The 15,022-nt window shown below is 52.2% G+C and overlaps 1 protein-coding gene across 1 annotated transcript; it reads right to left on the bottom strand.

The window, feature by feature from the left end:
• Window positions 1-240: 240 nt before the first annotated feature.
• On the bottom strand, window positions 241-4,017 carry LOC109943977 (DNA-directed RNA polymerase III subunit RPC9-like). Its single transcript, XM_020548227.3, has 4 exons — window positions 3,913-4,017; window positions 3,283-3,400; window positions 3,022-3,174; window positions 241-763 (listed from the first exon to the last, which is right to left on the bottom strand). The coding sequence occupies exons 1-4, from the start codon at window positions 3,918-3,920 to the stop codon at window positions 584-586; spliced, it is 459 nt and encodes a 152-aa protein (XP_020403816.1). The 5' UTR covers window positions 3,921-4,017; the 3' UTR covers window positions 241-583.
• Between the last annotated feature and the right edge of the window lie 11,005 nt (window positions 4,018-15,022).

Below are 15,022 nucleotides of genomic sequence, written 5' to 3'. Positions count from 1 at the left end.
TCAAGATGCAATGCAGGCGTTTACGCGACACAAAGCATCCCACGTTGATAAGTGGTTGACAATATGGAACTTTCATTCATCTCCAAGCAACTTGGGGAGGGAAAAGTGAAGTCCGAGTACAGGAGCGTATAAAATGTCACAAACAGGACATGGTGATTGAAGTAACTTGGTACTAGATTTTTGTAACATTGTGCAAGTTATAATTTCGCGGGGCAATACACAGCTGGGGTTTCTGTTAAATGATGAAGCACTGCCCAGAATGCAGATCACAACATATCACAATAAACACAGCCGAGTGTAGAATATGGTTAAGAGTAAAAAAACTTTAGGGCTTGTTTGGATACTCCTGTATTCACCTTAATCCATGTGTATTGAGGCAGATTGGAGTGTAAAATAGTTTAATTTACGCCTCAATCCACCTCAATATACATGGATTGAGATGAATACGATAATATCCAAACGAAGCGTTAGGGAGAAAGCTTCCAGAACTAACAGCCGACCTGAGTGTTCTAAGTTTCCTTGCAGCACTTAGCACTAGTGTCTAATGCAATCTGGCCCTCAAATATGTTAACTTACACCACATTCACTCTTGCATTGCCTCTACTCCCGCCTCGGCCTCTGCCTCCGCTGTCTCCACCTCTGCTTTCGGAGGGGCTGGCAAAACCTCCTTCACCATATCAAGAAACTCCTGGACTTGTTCATCTTCATCACATGCTTCTCCTCGTTCATCCCTGGAAAATCGTTTCCCACATTCTTCTATCATCTGTGGCAGAGGATTAATCAAATAGATCAATAACAAGGATCAAAATGAAGATTAAACAAGTACGTAGATTTCTGCAGTTATCTGCAAACAAGTTTTAACAGAGAAAAGGTAACAACTAAAATTTGCGGATATGATATCATTTAGACCCCTAGTGACATGAAGCTATTGAAGGGTAGTCATTGTAGGTTAACAGTCAGTTGCTGGAAGTATAATCAATAACAATCATTACCTAATATTTAACATACATGAACTGCTTGTATCTGCCTATTATTACCTGGAAAATTCACGCTATCTACCTATCTGTGAGATATGTTCATGAATAGATATTAATATAGAAATCCAACTTATGGACAAGTCAAAGCTCATATAGAAATGAAACAAGTATAGTTGTCATACTCATTAAGCATGTTCTTTTATATCATTATATGTGGCCTAAAGAAAAGGAACTTAGAGCTTCGTTTCTAATCCTTAAAAGAGAAAAAAAAGGTTTCTGACCCTCATGTCTCATGAATTCTATCGGAGAGGGAATTCTCCGGCCGGGTGGCGGAGTGCACCCGCCCTAAATCCTAAGATGAGGAGGGGGCTTAAGCGTTTTGCCTGTTGGTAAATGAACGGTGAACTCAGGAACACGCAAGGGTTTAGAGTGGTTCGGGCCGCCGGAGCGTAATACCCTACTCCACTGTGTGACGTATTGAGCTTGAGAGCTTGTATGAACTTGTGAGCCTGAGCCGGGTCTAAGTCTAAGTTTTTTTTGGTCTCCCTCGTAACGTTGCATGCCTCCCCTTTTATAGCTCAAGGGGGGGCGCGTACAAGGGTACTGGGCCCCGACATGTGGGCCTAGGAATATAATGGATGTAATACTTGGAGTTGCTGGAGCAATCTTCTTGCACCTGACATCCGCGATCTGCGTGGTATTGGCGTGCATGGGAAGCTTCCCTGGCAACGCATAAGTGATGATGGACACAGTGCACCTTGCAGCACGGGCGTACTGTTTGGCAATGGACTGGACAGGCACGCCGCCTGCAGGATGGCCTGGACGCCGCCTGCCAGCTGAGTGGACAGGTCACAATAAATGCTGAGGCGGCGCGTCCTCTCCAAAATAAATGCAGAGACCGCGCGGCCTATAAGCCTTACGTTAGGCTTCGCCCGCTGGCTTACTTCACGGGCAACAAGCCACGTGGCAGCATCGGGTCTCTGCCTGAGCGGGGAGTGCAAGCGCACATGATAAAGCCTGGACACGCGTCAGTACCGGACCCCTGCTTAGGCCAGGGTATCCCCTGTCCCGGGACCTCGTTATGGGTGGCCCGGACCTTACTCGGAGGGATCCGGACCCCATCCAAGGGACCCGGCACGCTTACTTGGGAGTCCCGGACCATATTCGGGGGTCCGGGCTGTGCGTATAGGGGTTCGGTGCTTCCTCGTGGAGGTCCGGTCCAACTGATTGCATCCTAGGATATATCATCTTTTCTGGCCACGTGGCGCCACTGGAGCCGTCCACGCGGTGGGGTCGGGTGCTGTTCACCGCGCGGCTAGAGATTGCCGCACGGGCACCGTGCCTTCGTACTGTAGTAAGGGGTACCCCTGATTCAGGGTACCGACAAATTCAAAAACATTATTTTCTAAAATATGGAAGATTAAAAGCACCTTAGTCCATTACTCCATTTGCCTCGATATTAAGAAGAAATAAGCATAGGCTCCTGAATTGGACAACCCAGTTGACACTAAACTTCAAACACTCTATATCTTTCAACAATAGATAAATACTTCCAGCAACTGACTGTTAACCTACAATGATTACCCTCGGTTAGCCTAGTGGTTAAAGAGGGCTTCCGAGTAGCATCTCCAAGTCCTATGTTCGATTCCCTCGAGGACGATTTTTTAGGCTTGGTTGTCAAAATCCCCTCGTTGTGCTCCATCGCTCTCGGGTTACGATGTTCTGTGTGCCACCTTCCGGTTGGGCCGTGTAGAGTGGACGGTTGACATCGGCCCGTTAGTGATGTGAGGCCAGGATTCGGGGATTTTCTCGGCTAGAACCATTGTTTCGGTCTCTCCTTAATATAATACCGGATTACCGGGAGGGCTGTCTTTCCCTCCCCGGCCGAGTTTTTTTTAATAGACAAATACTAACACCATAACTAGAATAGAAGGCACTTTCATGGCGGAGCAAAATTAACTAAAATAGTTCAGTTTGCATTAAACAAGAAATATATTAAAACTGGTAAAATGATCATTATTGGAAAAGATAAACATTACAGTACCGCATAGGCATCGGCAGCTGAGGATGGTCTCCAGTTGATGACATTTAACTTATCAGCCTCTGCAAGCCTGAAACCCTCACTTCTCTTCACAAATTCATAAATCGATTCCCTTGTCTGGTTGCAAGCAGGGGTTTTTAAGATATACTCATACACCTAAGTGAAACAATGGCATCTATTAGGTCATTTTAGGCTCAAAACAGCATCTAGAAAAAAGTCGAGACGATAAGGCATTGGGTAAAAGAGCAGCAGATCAGTGATCACCTTACACTCTGATACAGCAACAGCCCCCAAACATCCCATTGGGTCAATTTTGGCACCTCTTGACCGCAAGAAGTCAAGGACTTCGAAGTTTGTAAGGACACCTGCATTTGCTTTCTGTCTGCATAACAGCAATGGACATTGGTTACTCCAAGCTTTAAACCGCATGATGGCTGAGACCACCTTGCAGGACATCCAAGACCCACGCTCCAGTCTTCCACACATAGGTTCGGTCACACCATTGAATGACACATTTGGAACTCAAAACAGGCTGCTCCATTAACCGAACCCTTTATGAAAATTGAGAAATAAACTTGAAAAATCTACATGGTTGGCCTCACACTTGATCACCCATTTATGGTTAAAGTTCGAGAAAATTATCCAGCAAAACTGAAAAAGATCATTAATCAAGGACTCGCATCCAAGGCAGCCTGGTTGAACCCAGGCCAACAGCAACTTCTGAAGCACATGTCGGATCATTTTTTTTCAAAGAAATGCATGGTGCGAAATATGTACAGTGGTGCTCAGGAAAAAAAAGTATATGTACAGTAGACGATGCACAGGTTGGTGCGGCATACAAGTAACAAGGAACAACAAAAAGTTATAGGTTGGCGGTGAGACACGAGCACTCACATCTTCATTGCTGCAGCGGTCGAGCGACCAACATAAACTTGTTGGAAAAAAAACAGCACCCGCACCACGGCCCTGGATTGACCTTGTTCGCCGCAGAAGAACTAGGGGCAGACACAGTATTTAATTCAGTAGGCAAGAAAGACGCATAGATTGATAACTATCAGATGCAAGTACAGATAGCAAAATAGCTTAAGTTAGGGTTTGGGTGCTCAGTTTCGCACAACAGGAAGGGAAGAGAAGGGGTAGGCAAACCTAGTGGGTGATGGTCACTGTAAGGCCTCCTTTGGCAGCCCGGCTAGGAAAACCCTGGGGAGCCCGCACAGGGGAGGCAAATCCTTGTCAGGCAAATTCCCGGGGTGGACACCGACCGGTGGGGTTGCCCTGTCCTGCTGCCCTTTGGAGCCACGGGGGTGCCATGGGTCACCGTCAAGCGCAAGCTTAATTATCATCAAAACATAGTAAAAAGAAAGCATGTACGCAAGCAAAGTGCCTGCTTGCTCGCTTCAACTGACAACTGGCTGGCTGCTTCGGTATATATACAAGTATAAATACAAAAAAAATTATGAGGGATATACAGGCAGCAACACGGGCTCAGGGTCATCATCAAAACACAAGTACAATAGAAAATTAAAATCCAGCAAAATCAATCTGTTCTAGATCACTTCAAATACAGATACAAAATATTTTACGAGAGATATACATGAAGCCACACAAGCTCATGGTCATCGTCAAAACACAAATAGAATAGAAAAAAATAAAAATCAGCAAAATCATTTCATTCCAGATCACTTCTATGGTACTGAACTCTACTCTATGCCAACTCGAGGTAATAAACCAAGAATTAAACCCTTTCAAAGAAATTAATCCAATCTCATGATCCAGGCAATACTTCTCATCAAAGAAGTTGTAGTAGGAGAATCTCATAATAAAATGAATCTCATAACAAACTCATCAAAGATCATTTTTATTCTAAGATTTCTGGGCATCCTAACATGCATCTAGCTGATACATGCTGCAAAAACAAGCATTGGGAGATCTTAGGTCCAATCCACTGCGAGCTAGCTTAGATGACAGCCATGAGATGCCATCCATAAGTCACTATCCTGCTCAAATGCATGTCAAAAACTCTAAAAAAATGCATGCTGTCATTACTAAATACATGCACATAAGAAAAGTTGGCTCCTGCTCTATATGTCTTGGACCACAAGAACTCATCAAATAAGAAACTCTGAAATAAAAAATGCATGCGCATAAGAAAAGTTGGCTCCATACTCTATTGAATTAAACAATAGATAATTCTAAGAAATGATTTTGGAACAAAAAAATCATGTTGGCCTACTCTATTGAACCAAAAAATGCATCAATAGCTAAAAGCTACAGAAATGATTGGGAATAAACATCTCCAAAGCACATGTTTTTGTTCTCAGTTATATTGCACATGTCTTATACATTTTTATGAAATACATTATCAGAGAATTCTAAGAAAACATTGATATCATAATGGTATTGGAGATAAAGAATGGACTAACTCTGGTTGCTTAACCTCCAATTTGAACACAAGACTGAATCTTTGTCCAAGATCTCAAGTTCTAGAATTCCTATCAATGCAACTGTTAACACTATTTTTACTTAAACCTTTGTCCAAGATAAAAAAAAATGGGATGTATAATCGATAGTTCCTCAACAATAGAAAAAGGCTTGGCTTAACAATTGAAATAATGGGTTGTACTAGAGGGAAGGACTAACCTGGAGACCGCCAAGGTGAAACAATAATCAAGAAAGCTAGAGGTAAAACTAAATACAGTACCATTTCGGCAGATTTTTTTACTAATTAGAAAATTAGTAGTAGTTGAAAGAACTGCACAATTCAATTTGGGGCCATTTTGGATAGCTGTACGGGAAAACTGGGAATAAATAGCTTGTCTAAACCCAACTTGACTCTGACCATGATGCCATACTGAGTGTGGAACCAAAATAGTTATTACCTTCGATCTTTCGAAGAAGCTTCTTGACCTTGTGCTTGCACCCGAGCGAACAAGGCCCAAGAACAGTTCGTTCAGCCACAAGAGAGGGGAAAGAGAGAGGAAAACCTGATGAATCTTACCAAAAACGAAAAAAATTACTCACGAGAAGCAGTACGCAAGATGAAGAGACCAACGTGCGCGAGGAAGAGGAGGGGGCTCTAGTGCTCTGCGCGAGGAAGAGGAGGCTGTCGTGCGCAAGGTGAGGAGGCCGCCGTGCGCGAGCTGAGGAGGCCACCGTGCGTGAGGAAGAGGAGGGAGCTATGCTGCTCTGTGCGAGGAAGAGGAGGTCGCCGCACGCAAGGAAGAGGAGGGACCGAGCGACAGTGGGTGCGCGATTGCAAGGGAGAGGAGGTAGTGGACGGCGGCGAGTTCGAGAGGGAGGCGAGTAGGCGACGGCTTCACGAGAGTGGATACGGGGAAACCTTCCCGACCCTTTGAGGTCGGGGGCGAAAACGCCGTGGTCCCCTGCGGAATGGGCCGGGGTGCGTGGTCGCCAAACGAGAAAAAAAATTGTCCGAGGGTGATTTGGCCCGCGATTTTTGGGGTCAGTGGGGCTGGGATCCTTCCGGGATCCCAAACTACCAAAGGAGTCCTAAAAGGGGCTCAAAACGACCTGGCGAATGGCGGCAGCGGCAAATCGTCGCCACGAGACAGAGGATAGGGAGGCGCCGGCGGTGTCCAGTGTCGACGCGAGAGAGAGAGAGCCCCACGCGTGGGCCACTGGGCGTGTTGAACAGGGCGAAATTTATTGGGCCAACGGGCCTCCAACAGACAAGATGTTTGCAATACTTGCAATACTGGCATCGGCTACGCTGGGCTTTTGAGAATTGACATCTCGAAGATGGCAATTGCCATACTGGCATTATAATCATAGGCTCTTTGAAGTTGTAGCATCGACTTCACTTAGCTAGCATTAGTGTATTTTCTTTTCCATTCATGCCCCTGCCTCCGTTCCTTTGACGTCACTTCCATGGTTTATTCTTCCTCACCTCCGGCGTCGCTTCCTTGGCTTAGTTCTTCTTTCTCCTGCCCCTAGATCCGTCCCAGGTGACGGCGAGCACATTGAACAAGGCAGGGGCAGGTTCTTGAGTCTCTTGAACAGATCTACGAACGTGGAGCACGCGCCGCCGAAGGTGCCAACCTTGTCCTTGTCGAGCTGCTCTTCCGGTCCCTGGTGAGTCCGGCGAGTAGCCTCTTTCAAGAAGGCGCAGCGTCGAGACCGGCGAGCCGAGATCCGCGAAGATGTTGGCTTTCCGATCCGGCTTGTCCCTGACCCATCGTCGGCGTCATGCAGCATGAGTGACGCGGCGCAGAGGCACATCCGGCCACGGTTTGCTTCAGCCATCACTAGAGGTTGGGCGGGTAGGTCATGGCAGCCGACGCAAGCAGCAACGACATCAGTCCTCTAGCTGACCACGCCCTGGGAGATCGGCACAGACCGGAGGCAAGCATGCAAGAGAAGTACACAAATGGTGAACAAGCACAACAAAGACAGGTTGAGGGAGAAGAGGTGTTCGGACTTGCCGGTGTTGATCATCGGAGTTGTGAGTGGAAGCAACGCACACGAAGTTTACACCCAAGAACACACACAAAACGACAGACACTGAAGAAACTGAAACAAATGAGAGGGAGACAGGAGGAGGAAGAAAGGTGGTAGGGGCAAAAGGGGAAAAGCGCAGCTGCTAATAGCCATCAAGCAGGATCGATGCCAATTCTTCAAAGCGTGGTGGATTATGATGTCAATATTGCAATTGCCGTGTTTGAGAGTCCAATTCTCTGAAGCCCGTTGAAGACGATGCCAAATATGTAAAAATCTCCCAACAGACCTGCAAGCTGTTAGACTCTCTCCAACAACTAGAGTTGAAAACGGACGGATAAAATCCCGTCCCGACCCATACCGTTTTGTATATTTGACCCGACTGTTTCCGTATTTCCGGAAAAATATGGAAACAGAACGGAAACGGGAGAGGGCTTATTCCGTCTGTTTTTGCGGGATCCCGTTTTTTCGGATTGAACCCGTATTTATTCCGTATTTGACAAATATGGGACGAGCCTAATATGCATTAGTATATAAACTAAAGCCTCGTGTATTTAGGTGACAAATTATAGCACAATTGACCATTTTAACCACCGGCTCTTTTCAAATGACAAGTGATCTAAAGTCTTAAACAACATCGGATGTAGCTAAATGTACACATTTAGCAACCAAACAACAATAGAATGTTGCATCTCTATATCTATTTGTTTTATGTTATTGTTCTGCCAATCAATCACTAGTCAAACATCAATAACATTTCTATTTGTATTAAATTATGAGTTTCCGTTAGTATTTCTGTTTCCGTTCGTTTTCGCAATTCCGTTTATCCTGCTCCCGTTTCCGTTCCCGACTATTCCGGACTTGATCCCGTTTCCGACGATAAAATGCGGATACAGAAATGGGAGAGGGGTTTTTCCGTCCGTTTTCATCCCTACCAACAACGTCTTCTAAATTTCATTCTCTAAAAAAATATTCTATATCATTTACAGCATTCTCTAAAAGATTCCGTCTGGGCCTTTGCGGCGGACCGTCCGCAACACCTAAATGACCCTCGGACAGAACCAATGCAAAAACACATGTCTCTACTGCGGACCGTCCGATGGAAGAGCAAGCACCGTCCGAGACCACTCGTGGACCGTCCGACCTCAGGCGCGGACCGTCTGGTAGGTGAGGAACCGAAAAACCCGAAGGTGACGGGTTCGGTAAAATGAATTATAGCGTCCTCGTGGACCGTTAAGGATGCACGACCGGACCGTCCGCGACTGCCTTTATCTGACATCTGACGTCGCATTAAATGCAATATAGCCGTTGATATAGCCGTTACTGCTGACCGTTGCATTTTCAGCCGTTGATCTGCAGGGGCAGACCGTCCGGACTAAGGGCGCGGACCGTCCGCGATCGGCAGAAAGGGGCAACGGCTAGGAATTGGTTGGTGGCTATAAATACAACCCCAACCACCTCCATTCACTTCACCCAAGCATTCCAACCTTCAACATTCAATACAAGAGCTAGCAATCCATTCCAAGACACAATCAAAGCCTCCAATCTCTCCAAGTTCCACAATTGAGACAAGTGATCATTAGTGATTAGTGACTTGAGAGAGAAAGTGATCCGTGTGTTATTTGTCGCTCTTGTCGCTTGGTGTTTGCAATCGTGCTTTCTTCCTTCCCATTCTTATTCTCAAGTGACTTGGAATCAAAGCAAGAGACACTAAGTTTGTAGTGGTCCTTGTGGGGTCTAAGTGACCCGTTTGATTAAGGAGAAAGCTCACTCGGTCTAAGTGACCGTTTGAGAAAGGGAAAGGGTTGAAAGAGACCCGGTCTTTGTGACCACCTCAACGGGGAGTAGGTTTGCGAGAACCGAACCTCGGTAAAACAAATCATCGTGTCTCACTCTTTATTTGCTCACGATTTGTTTTTCACCCTCTCTTTCGGACTCGCATTTAATTCTAACGCAAACCCGGCTTGTAGTTGTGCTTAAGTTTATAAATTTCAGATTCGCCCTATTCACCCCCCTCTAGGCGACTTTCAATTGGTATCGGAGCCCGGTGCTTCATTAGAGCCTAACCGCTCGAAGTGATGTCGGGAGCATCCGCCAAGAGGGATCTCGGGACCGGCGACAAGTCCGCAAGCTCGGGGAGAACACACTCAAGAGAGTCTGCCCACAAGCACAAGGAGGAATCCTCTTCCTCCATCAAGTCCCATCGGATGGGTGACAAGAAGAAGATGATGAAGAAGGTGGTCTACTACGAGACCGACTCTTCGTCACCCTCCACCTCCGGATCGGAATCGGCCTCCACTACTTCAAAGCGCCATGAGCGAAAGAAGTATAGTAAGATGCCCCTTCGCTATCCTCGCATTTCTAGATGCACTCCATTACTTTCCATTCCATTAGGCAAACCACCTATGTTTGAAGGTGAAGATTATTCTATGTGGAGTGATAAAATGAGGCATCACCTAACCTCACTCCACAAAAGCATATAGGATATTTTTGAGTATGGAGTACATGTACCAAAGAAGGGAGATAAGGACTATGATTCGAAGGAGGTCGAACAAATCCATCACTTCAACTCCCAAGCCATAACTATACTCCTCGCCTCTCTAAGTCGAGAGGAGTATAATAAGGTACAAGGGTTGAAAAGCGCAAAGGAGATTTGGGACGCGCTCAAGACCGTGCACGAAGGAGATGAGGTGACCAAGATCACCAAGCGGGAGACGATTGAGGGGGAGCTCGGTCGTTTCCGACTTCGCCAAGGGGAAGAGCCACAAGATATGTACAACCGGCTCAAGACCTTGGTGAACCAAGTTGTCGGGGACCATAATTAGGGGTACCCTCAAGACGCCTAATTCTCAGCTGGTAACCCCCATCAGCATAAAGCTGCAGAGGCCTGATGGGTTTGATTAAGTCAGGGATCAGTCCATACGAGTGACTTGACCACGCCACGCCCGAGCCTAGCCTCGGGCGCGGGCAGCCGACCCTAAGATGACTCCGTCTCGCCTGAGGCCTCCTCTTTCACGGCAGACGCATCTCCGGCTCGCCCGAGGCCCCGCCTTCGATAAGAAGAAACCCTGACTAAATCACCGCGCCAACCGACCCAGTCACCAGGGCGTTTAACGCAAAAGGTAAGACCGACAGGCGACCGGACTTCGCCAGAGGTGCCATAGGAGGCTCTGCCCGACCCAGGGCTCGGACTCGGGCTAAGGCCCCGGAAGACGGCGAACTCCGCTCCGCCCGACCCAGGGCTCGGACTCGGGCTAAGGCCCCGGAAGACGGCGAACTCCGCTCCGCCCGACCCAGGGCTCGGACTCGGGCTAAGGCCCCGGAAGATGACGAACTCCGCCTCGCCCGACCCAGGGCTCGGACTCGGGCTAAGGCCCCGGAAGACGACGAACTCCGCCTCGCCCGACCCAGGGCTCGGACTCTGCCTCGGCCTCTGCCGAACAATCTCCGCCTCGCCCGACCCAGGGCTCGGACTCTGCCTCTGTCTTGCAGGACGGACTCGACCTCGGCCTCGGAGGAGCCTCCACGACGCCCGACCTAGGACACGAGACCGCCACGTCTACAGGAAGCGTCATCATCACTCTGCCCTGAGCCGACTTGGGTCGCAGAGAACAAGACCGGCGTCCCATCTGGCCAGCTACGCCAGATAGGCAAATGATGGCGCCCCGCTAGACCATGACGACGGCGGCTCTCAGCTCCCTTACGAAAGCGGGAGGACGTCAGCAAGGGTCTAGCCACTCCGACAGCTGTCCCTCCGTCCGGCTCCGTTACTCCTCCAACAGCCACGACGCCACACCAACAGGGTGCCAAGACCTCTCCGGCTGCCACCTAGGCATGTACTTAGGGCGCTAGCTCTCCCTCGCTAGACACGTAGCACCTTGCTACACCCCCATCTTGTACACCTGGATCCTCTCCTTACGACTATAAAAGGAAGGACCAGGGCCTTCTTAGAGAAGGTTGGCCTCGCGGGGACGAAGGGCAGGGGCAGGCGCTCTCTCGGGGCCGCCCGCTTCCCCTCACCTCGCGCGGACGCTTGTAACCCCCTACTGCAAGCGCACCCGACCTGGGCGCGGGACGAACACGAAGGCCGCGGGAATTCTCCGACTCCCTCACGACCCGGCTCCAGCCACCGACCGCTCTCTCTGTTCCCCCCTTCGCGCTCGCCCACGCGCTCGACCCATCTGGGCTGGGGCACGCGGCACACTCACTCGTCGGCTCGGGGACCCCTCGGTCTCGGAACGCCGACAGTTGGCGCGCCAGGTAGGGGCCCGCTGCGTGTTGACGAGCAGTTTCCCGTCAAGCCCCAGATGGGCAGTCTCCAACGACCTCTTCAACCCGGGACGGTGCTCCGTTTCGGGAGTCTCGAGTTCATGTCCTTCGACGGCAGCTACGACATGATACTCCTTCCACCGCCGCGCGACAGCGACAATGGTGGCAGACAGCCCGCCCGCCGGCGGCGGAATCGACGACGCCTTTCCCGCGTGGGGGAAGGACAACTTTCGAGCTCGCTCCGTCCTCTCCCTCGCCATCGAAGGAGGAGGCGGGGCAACCAAGGCCGAGCGGGAGGCCGCGCTCTGGCGGCTGTCGAGCAAATCGACATCCCCAGTGCCCCGACGGAGGACACGCTAGGCGTCACCCTCGCGTTCGAGGCAAAGGCGAGCGCCATCCCCCCGCAACACGTCGACCCCGAGCAGGTGGACGACGCCAGCACGCTCACGGAGGGCCTGCAGGACGTCGCCCTCGTACCCAAGACGACGGCGCGGTCAGCCCCCGACATGACTTCATCGCTCCCCGTCGACAAAAAGGTACCAACTGCTCCCCATCTTTCGTCATTTCGACTCGACCTCAGCCCGCCTGGCGACCTCGCTTTGGCGGGCACTCACGTTGAGGCGAGTGCAACCTCTCTGGGGTTTCGTGTGCGGTCGCCTTGGGACCGGTTGACGGGTGTCTCGACCTACGGACCCTCTGGGTCCGAGGAAGATGACGACTCCAGCATCTGCTGGGATTTCTCCGGATCTGGCAACCCTAGTGCCATGCGGGACTTCATGACCGCATGTGACTACTGCCTCTCCGACTGTTCCGACGGCAGCCGCAGCCTTGGCGACAAGGACTGCGGCCCGAGCCGCGAATGTTTCCACATCGAGCTAGGGGATCCCTCCGGAGGCGGCTGTCTCGGCATGCCGGAGGATGGTGATCCCCCTAGGCCAGCGCCTCGCGCCGACATCCCGCGGGAGCTAGCTGTGGTCCCCGTTCCGGCGGGGGGTCACGACCCACAGCTCGAGCAAGTCCGCGGGGCGCAGGCCGGGCTCGATGAGGGAGCGGGAGCGCTCGAGGTAATCCGCCAGAACATCGGGCAGGTATGGGCGAGCCAGCCCCCGGCCGGAGGAATACGTCACCTGCCCCAAGGCCTCCAGCACCGCATCGCCAACGATGCCAGGGACAGACCGCCACCCGCATCCGGCGGGACTGGTCAGGACCTGGCCGCCGCAGCGATGCTCCTCCGCGCGATGCCGGAGTCATCAACCACCGAGGGTCGGCGAATCCAGGGAGAACTCAAGCATCTCCTGGAAGGCGCTGCGGCCCGGCGGGCCGAGAGCTCTGCCTCCCGAAGGCAGGGATACCCCTCGGAACCTCGTGCCGCGACTTCCCGACTCACGCGGGAAGCCTCGGTCTTCACCGGGCGCACACGCAACACCGCGCCTGCGGCCCCGGGCCACCTCGGCGACGAGCACCCTCATCGCGACCGTCGGGCATGCCTCGACGAAAGGGTGCGCCGAGGCTATCACCCCAGGCGTGGGGGACGCTACGACAGCGGGGAGGATCGGAGTCCCTCGCCCGAACCACCCGGTCCGCAGGTCTTTAGCCGAGCCATTCGGCGGGCGCCGTTTCCGCCCCGATTCCGACCCCCGACTACTATCACGAAGTACTCGGGGGAAACGAGACCGGAATTGTGGCTTGCGGACTACCGCCTGGCCTGTCAACTGGGCGGGACGGACGATGACAACCTCATCATCCGAAACCTCCCCCTGTTTCTCTCCGACACCGCTCGAGCCTGGTTGGAGCACCTGCCTCCGGGGCAGATTTCCAACTGGGAAGACCTAGTCCAGGCTTTCGCCGGCAACTTCCAGGGCACGTACGTGCGCCCCGGGAATTCCTGGGACCTCCGAAGCTGTCGGCAACTGCCGGGAGAGTCTCTTCGGGAATACATCCGGTGGTTCTCGAAGCAGCGCACCGAGCTGCCCAACATCACCGACTCCGATGTCATCGGCGCGTTCCTCGCCGGCACCACCTGCCGTGACCTGGTGAGCAAGTTGGCTCGCAAGACCCCCACCAGGGCGAGCGAGCTGATGGACATCGCCACCAAGTTCGCCTCCGGCCAGGAGGCGGTCGAGGCCATCTTCCGAAAGGACAAGCAGCCCCAGGGCCGCCCGTCGGAAGATGCTCCTGAGGCGTCTACTCCACGCGGCGCCAAGAAGAAAGGCAGGAGGAAGTCGCAAGCGAAACGCGACGTTCCCGATGCAGACCTTGTCGCCGCCGCCGAGCACAAGAACCCTCGGAAGCCCCCTGGAGGTGCTAACCTCTTCGACAAGGCACTCAAGGAGACGTGCCCCTACCATCAGGGGCCCGTCAAGCACACCCTCGAAGAGTGCGTCATGCTTCGGCGCCACTTCCACCGGGCCGGGCCACCCGCAGAGGGTGGCAAGGCCCGCGACGACGACAAAAGGGAGGATCGCCAAGCAGGAGAGTTCCCAGAGGTCCGCGACTGCTTCATGATCTACGGAGGGCATGCGGCAAACGCCTCGGCTCGGCATCGTAAGCAAGAGCGTCAGGAGGTCTGCTCGGTGAAGGTGGCGGCGCCAGTCTACCTAGACTGGTCCAACAACCCCATCACCTTCGACCGGGATGACCATCCCGACCACGTGCCGAGCCCAGGGAAGTACCCGCTCGTCGTCGATCCCGTCATCGGCGACGTCAGGCTCACCAAGGTCTTGATGGATGGGGGCAGCTGCCTCAACATCATCTACGCTGAGACCCTCAGGCTCCTGCGCGTCGATCTGTCATCCGTCCGAGCAGGCGCTGCGCCCTTCCACGGGATTATTCCCGGGAAGCACGTCCAGCCCCTCGGACGGCTCGACCTCCCTGTCTGCTTCGGAACACCCTCCAACTTCCGAAGGGAGACTTTGACGTTCGAGGTGGTCGGGTTCCGAGGGACCTACCACGCAGTGCTGGGAAGGCCATGCTACGCGAAGTTCATGGCCATCCCCAACTACACCTACCTGAAGCTCAAGATGCCGGGCCCCAACGGGGTCATCACCGTCGGCCCCACGTACAAGCACGCATTCGAATGCGATGTGGAGTGCGTGGAATACGCCGAGGCCCTCGCCGAGTCCGAGGCCCTCATTGCCGACCTGGAAAGCCTCTCCCGAGAGGTGCCGGACGTGAAGCGGCATGCCGGCAACTTCGAGCCAGCGGAGACGGTTAAGGCCGTCCCTCTCGACCCCAGTGGCGACACCTCCAAGCAGATTCGGATCGGATCCGGGCTCGACCC

The sequence above is a fragment of the Zea mays genome, chromosome 2 (assembly GCF_902167145.1).
Source record: "Zea mays cultivar B73 chromosome 2, Zm-B73-REFERENCE-NAM-5.0, whole genome shotgun sequence".
Taxonomy (NCBI): Eukaryota; Viridiplantae; Streptophyta; class Magnoliopsida; order Poales; family Poaceae; genus Zea; species Zea mays.
Note: the sequence above shows the minus strand (reverse complement) of the source record. Positions and strands in the feature narration are given on the sequence as shown.

Excerpts from the sequence above, each read along its gene's own strand:
- LOC109943977 (XM_020548227.3), bottom strand. Across the intron at positions 3,175-3,282 it reads TTGCTGTATCAGAGTGTAAG|GTGTATGAGTATATCTTAAA; the intron begins GTGATCACTGAT and ends TGTTTCACTTAG. Across the intron at positions 764-3,021 it reads CAGCTGCCGATGCCTATGCG|ATGATAGAAGAATGTGGGAA; the intron begins GTACTGTAATGT and ends CCTCTGCCACAG.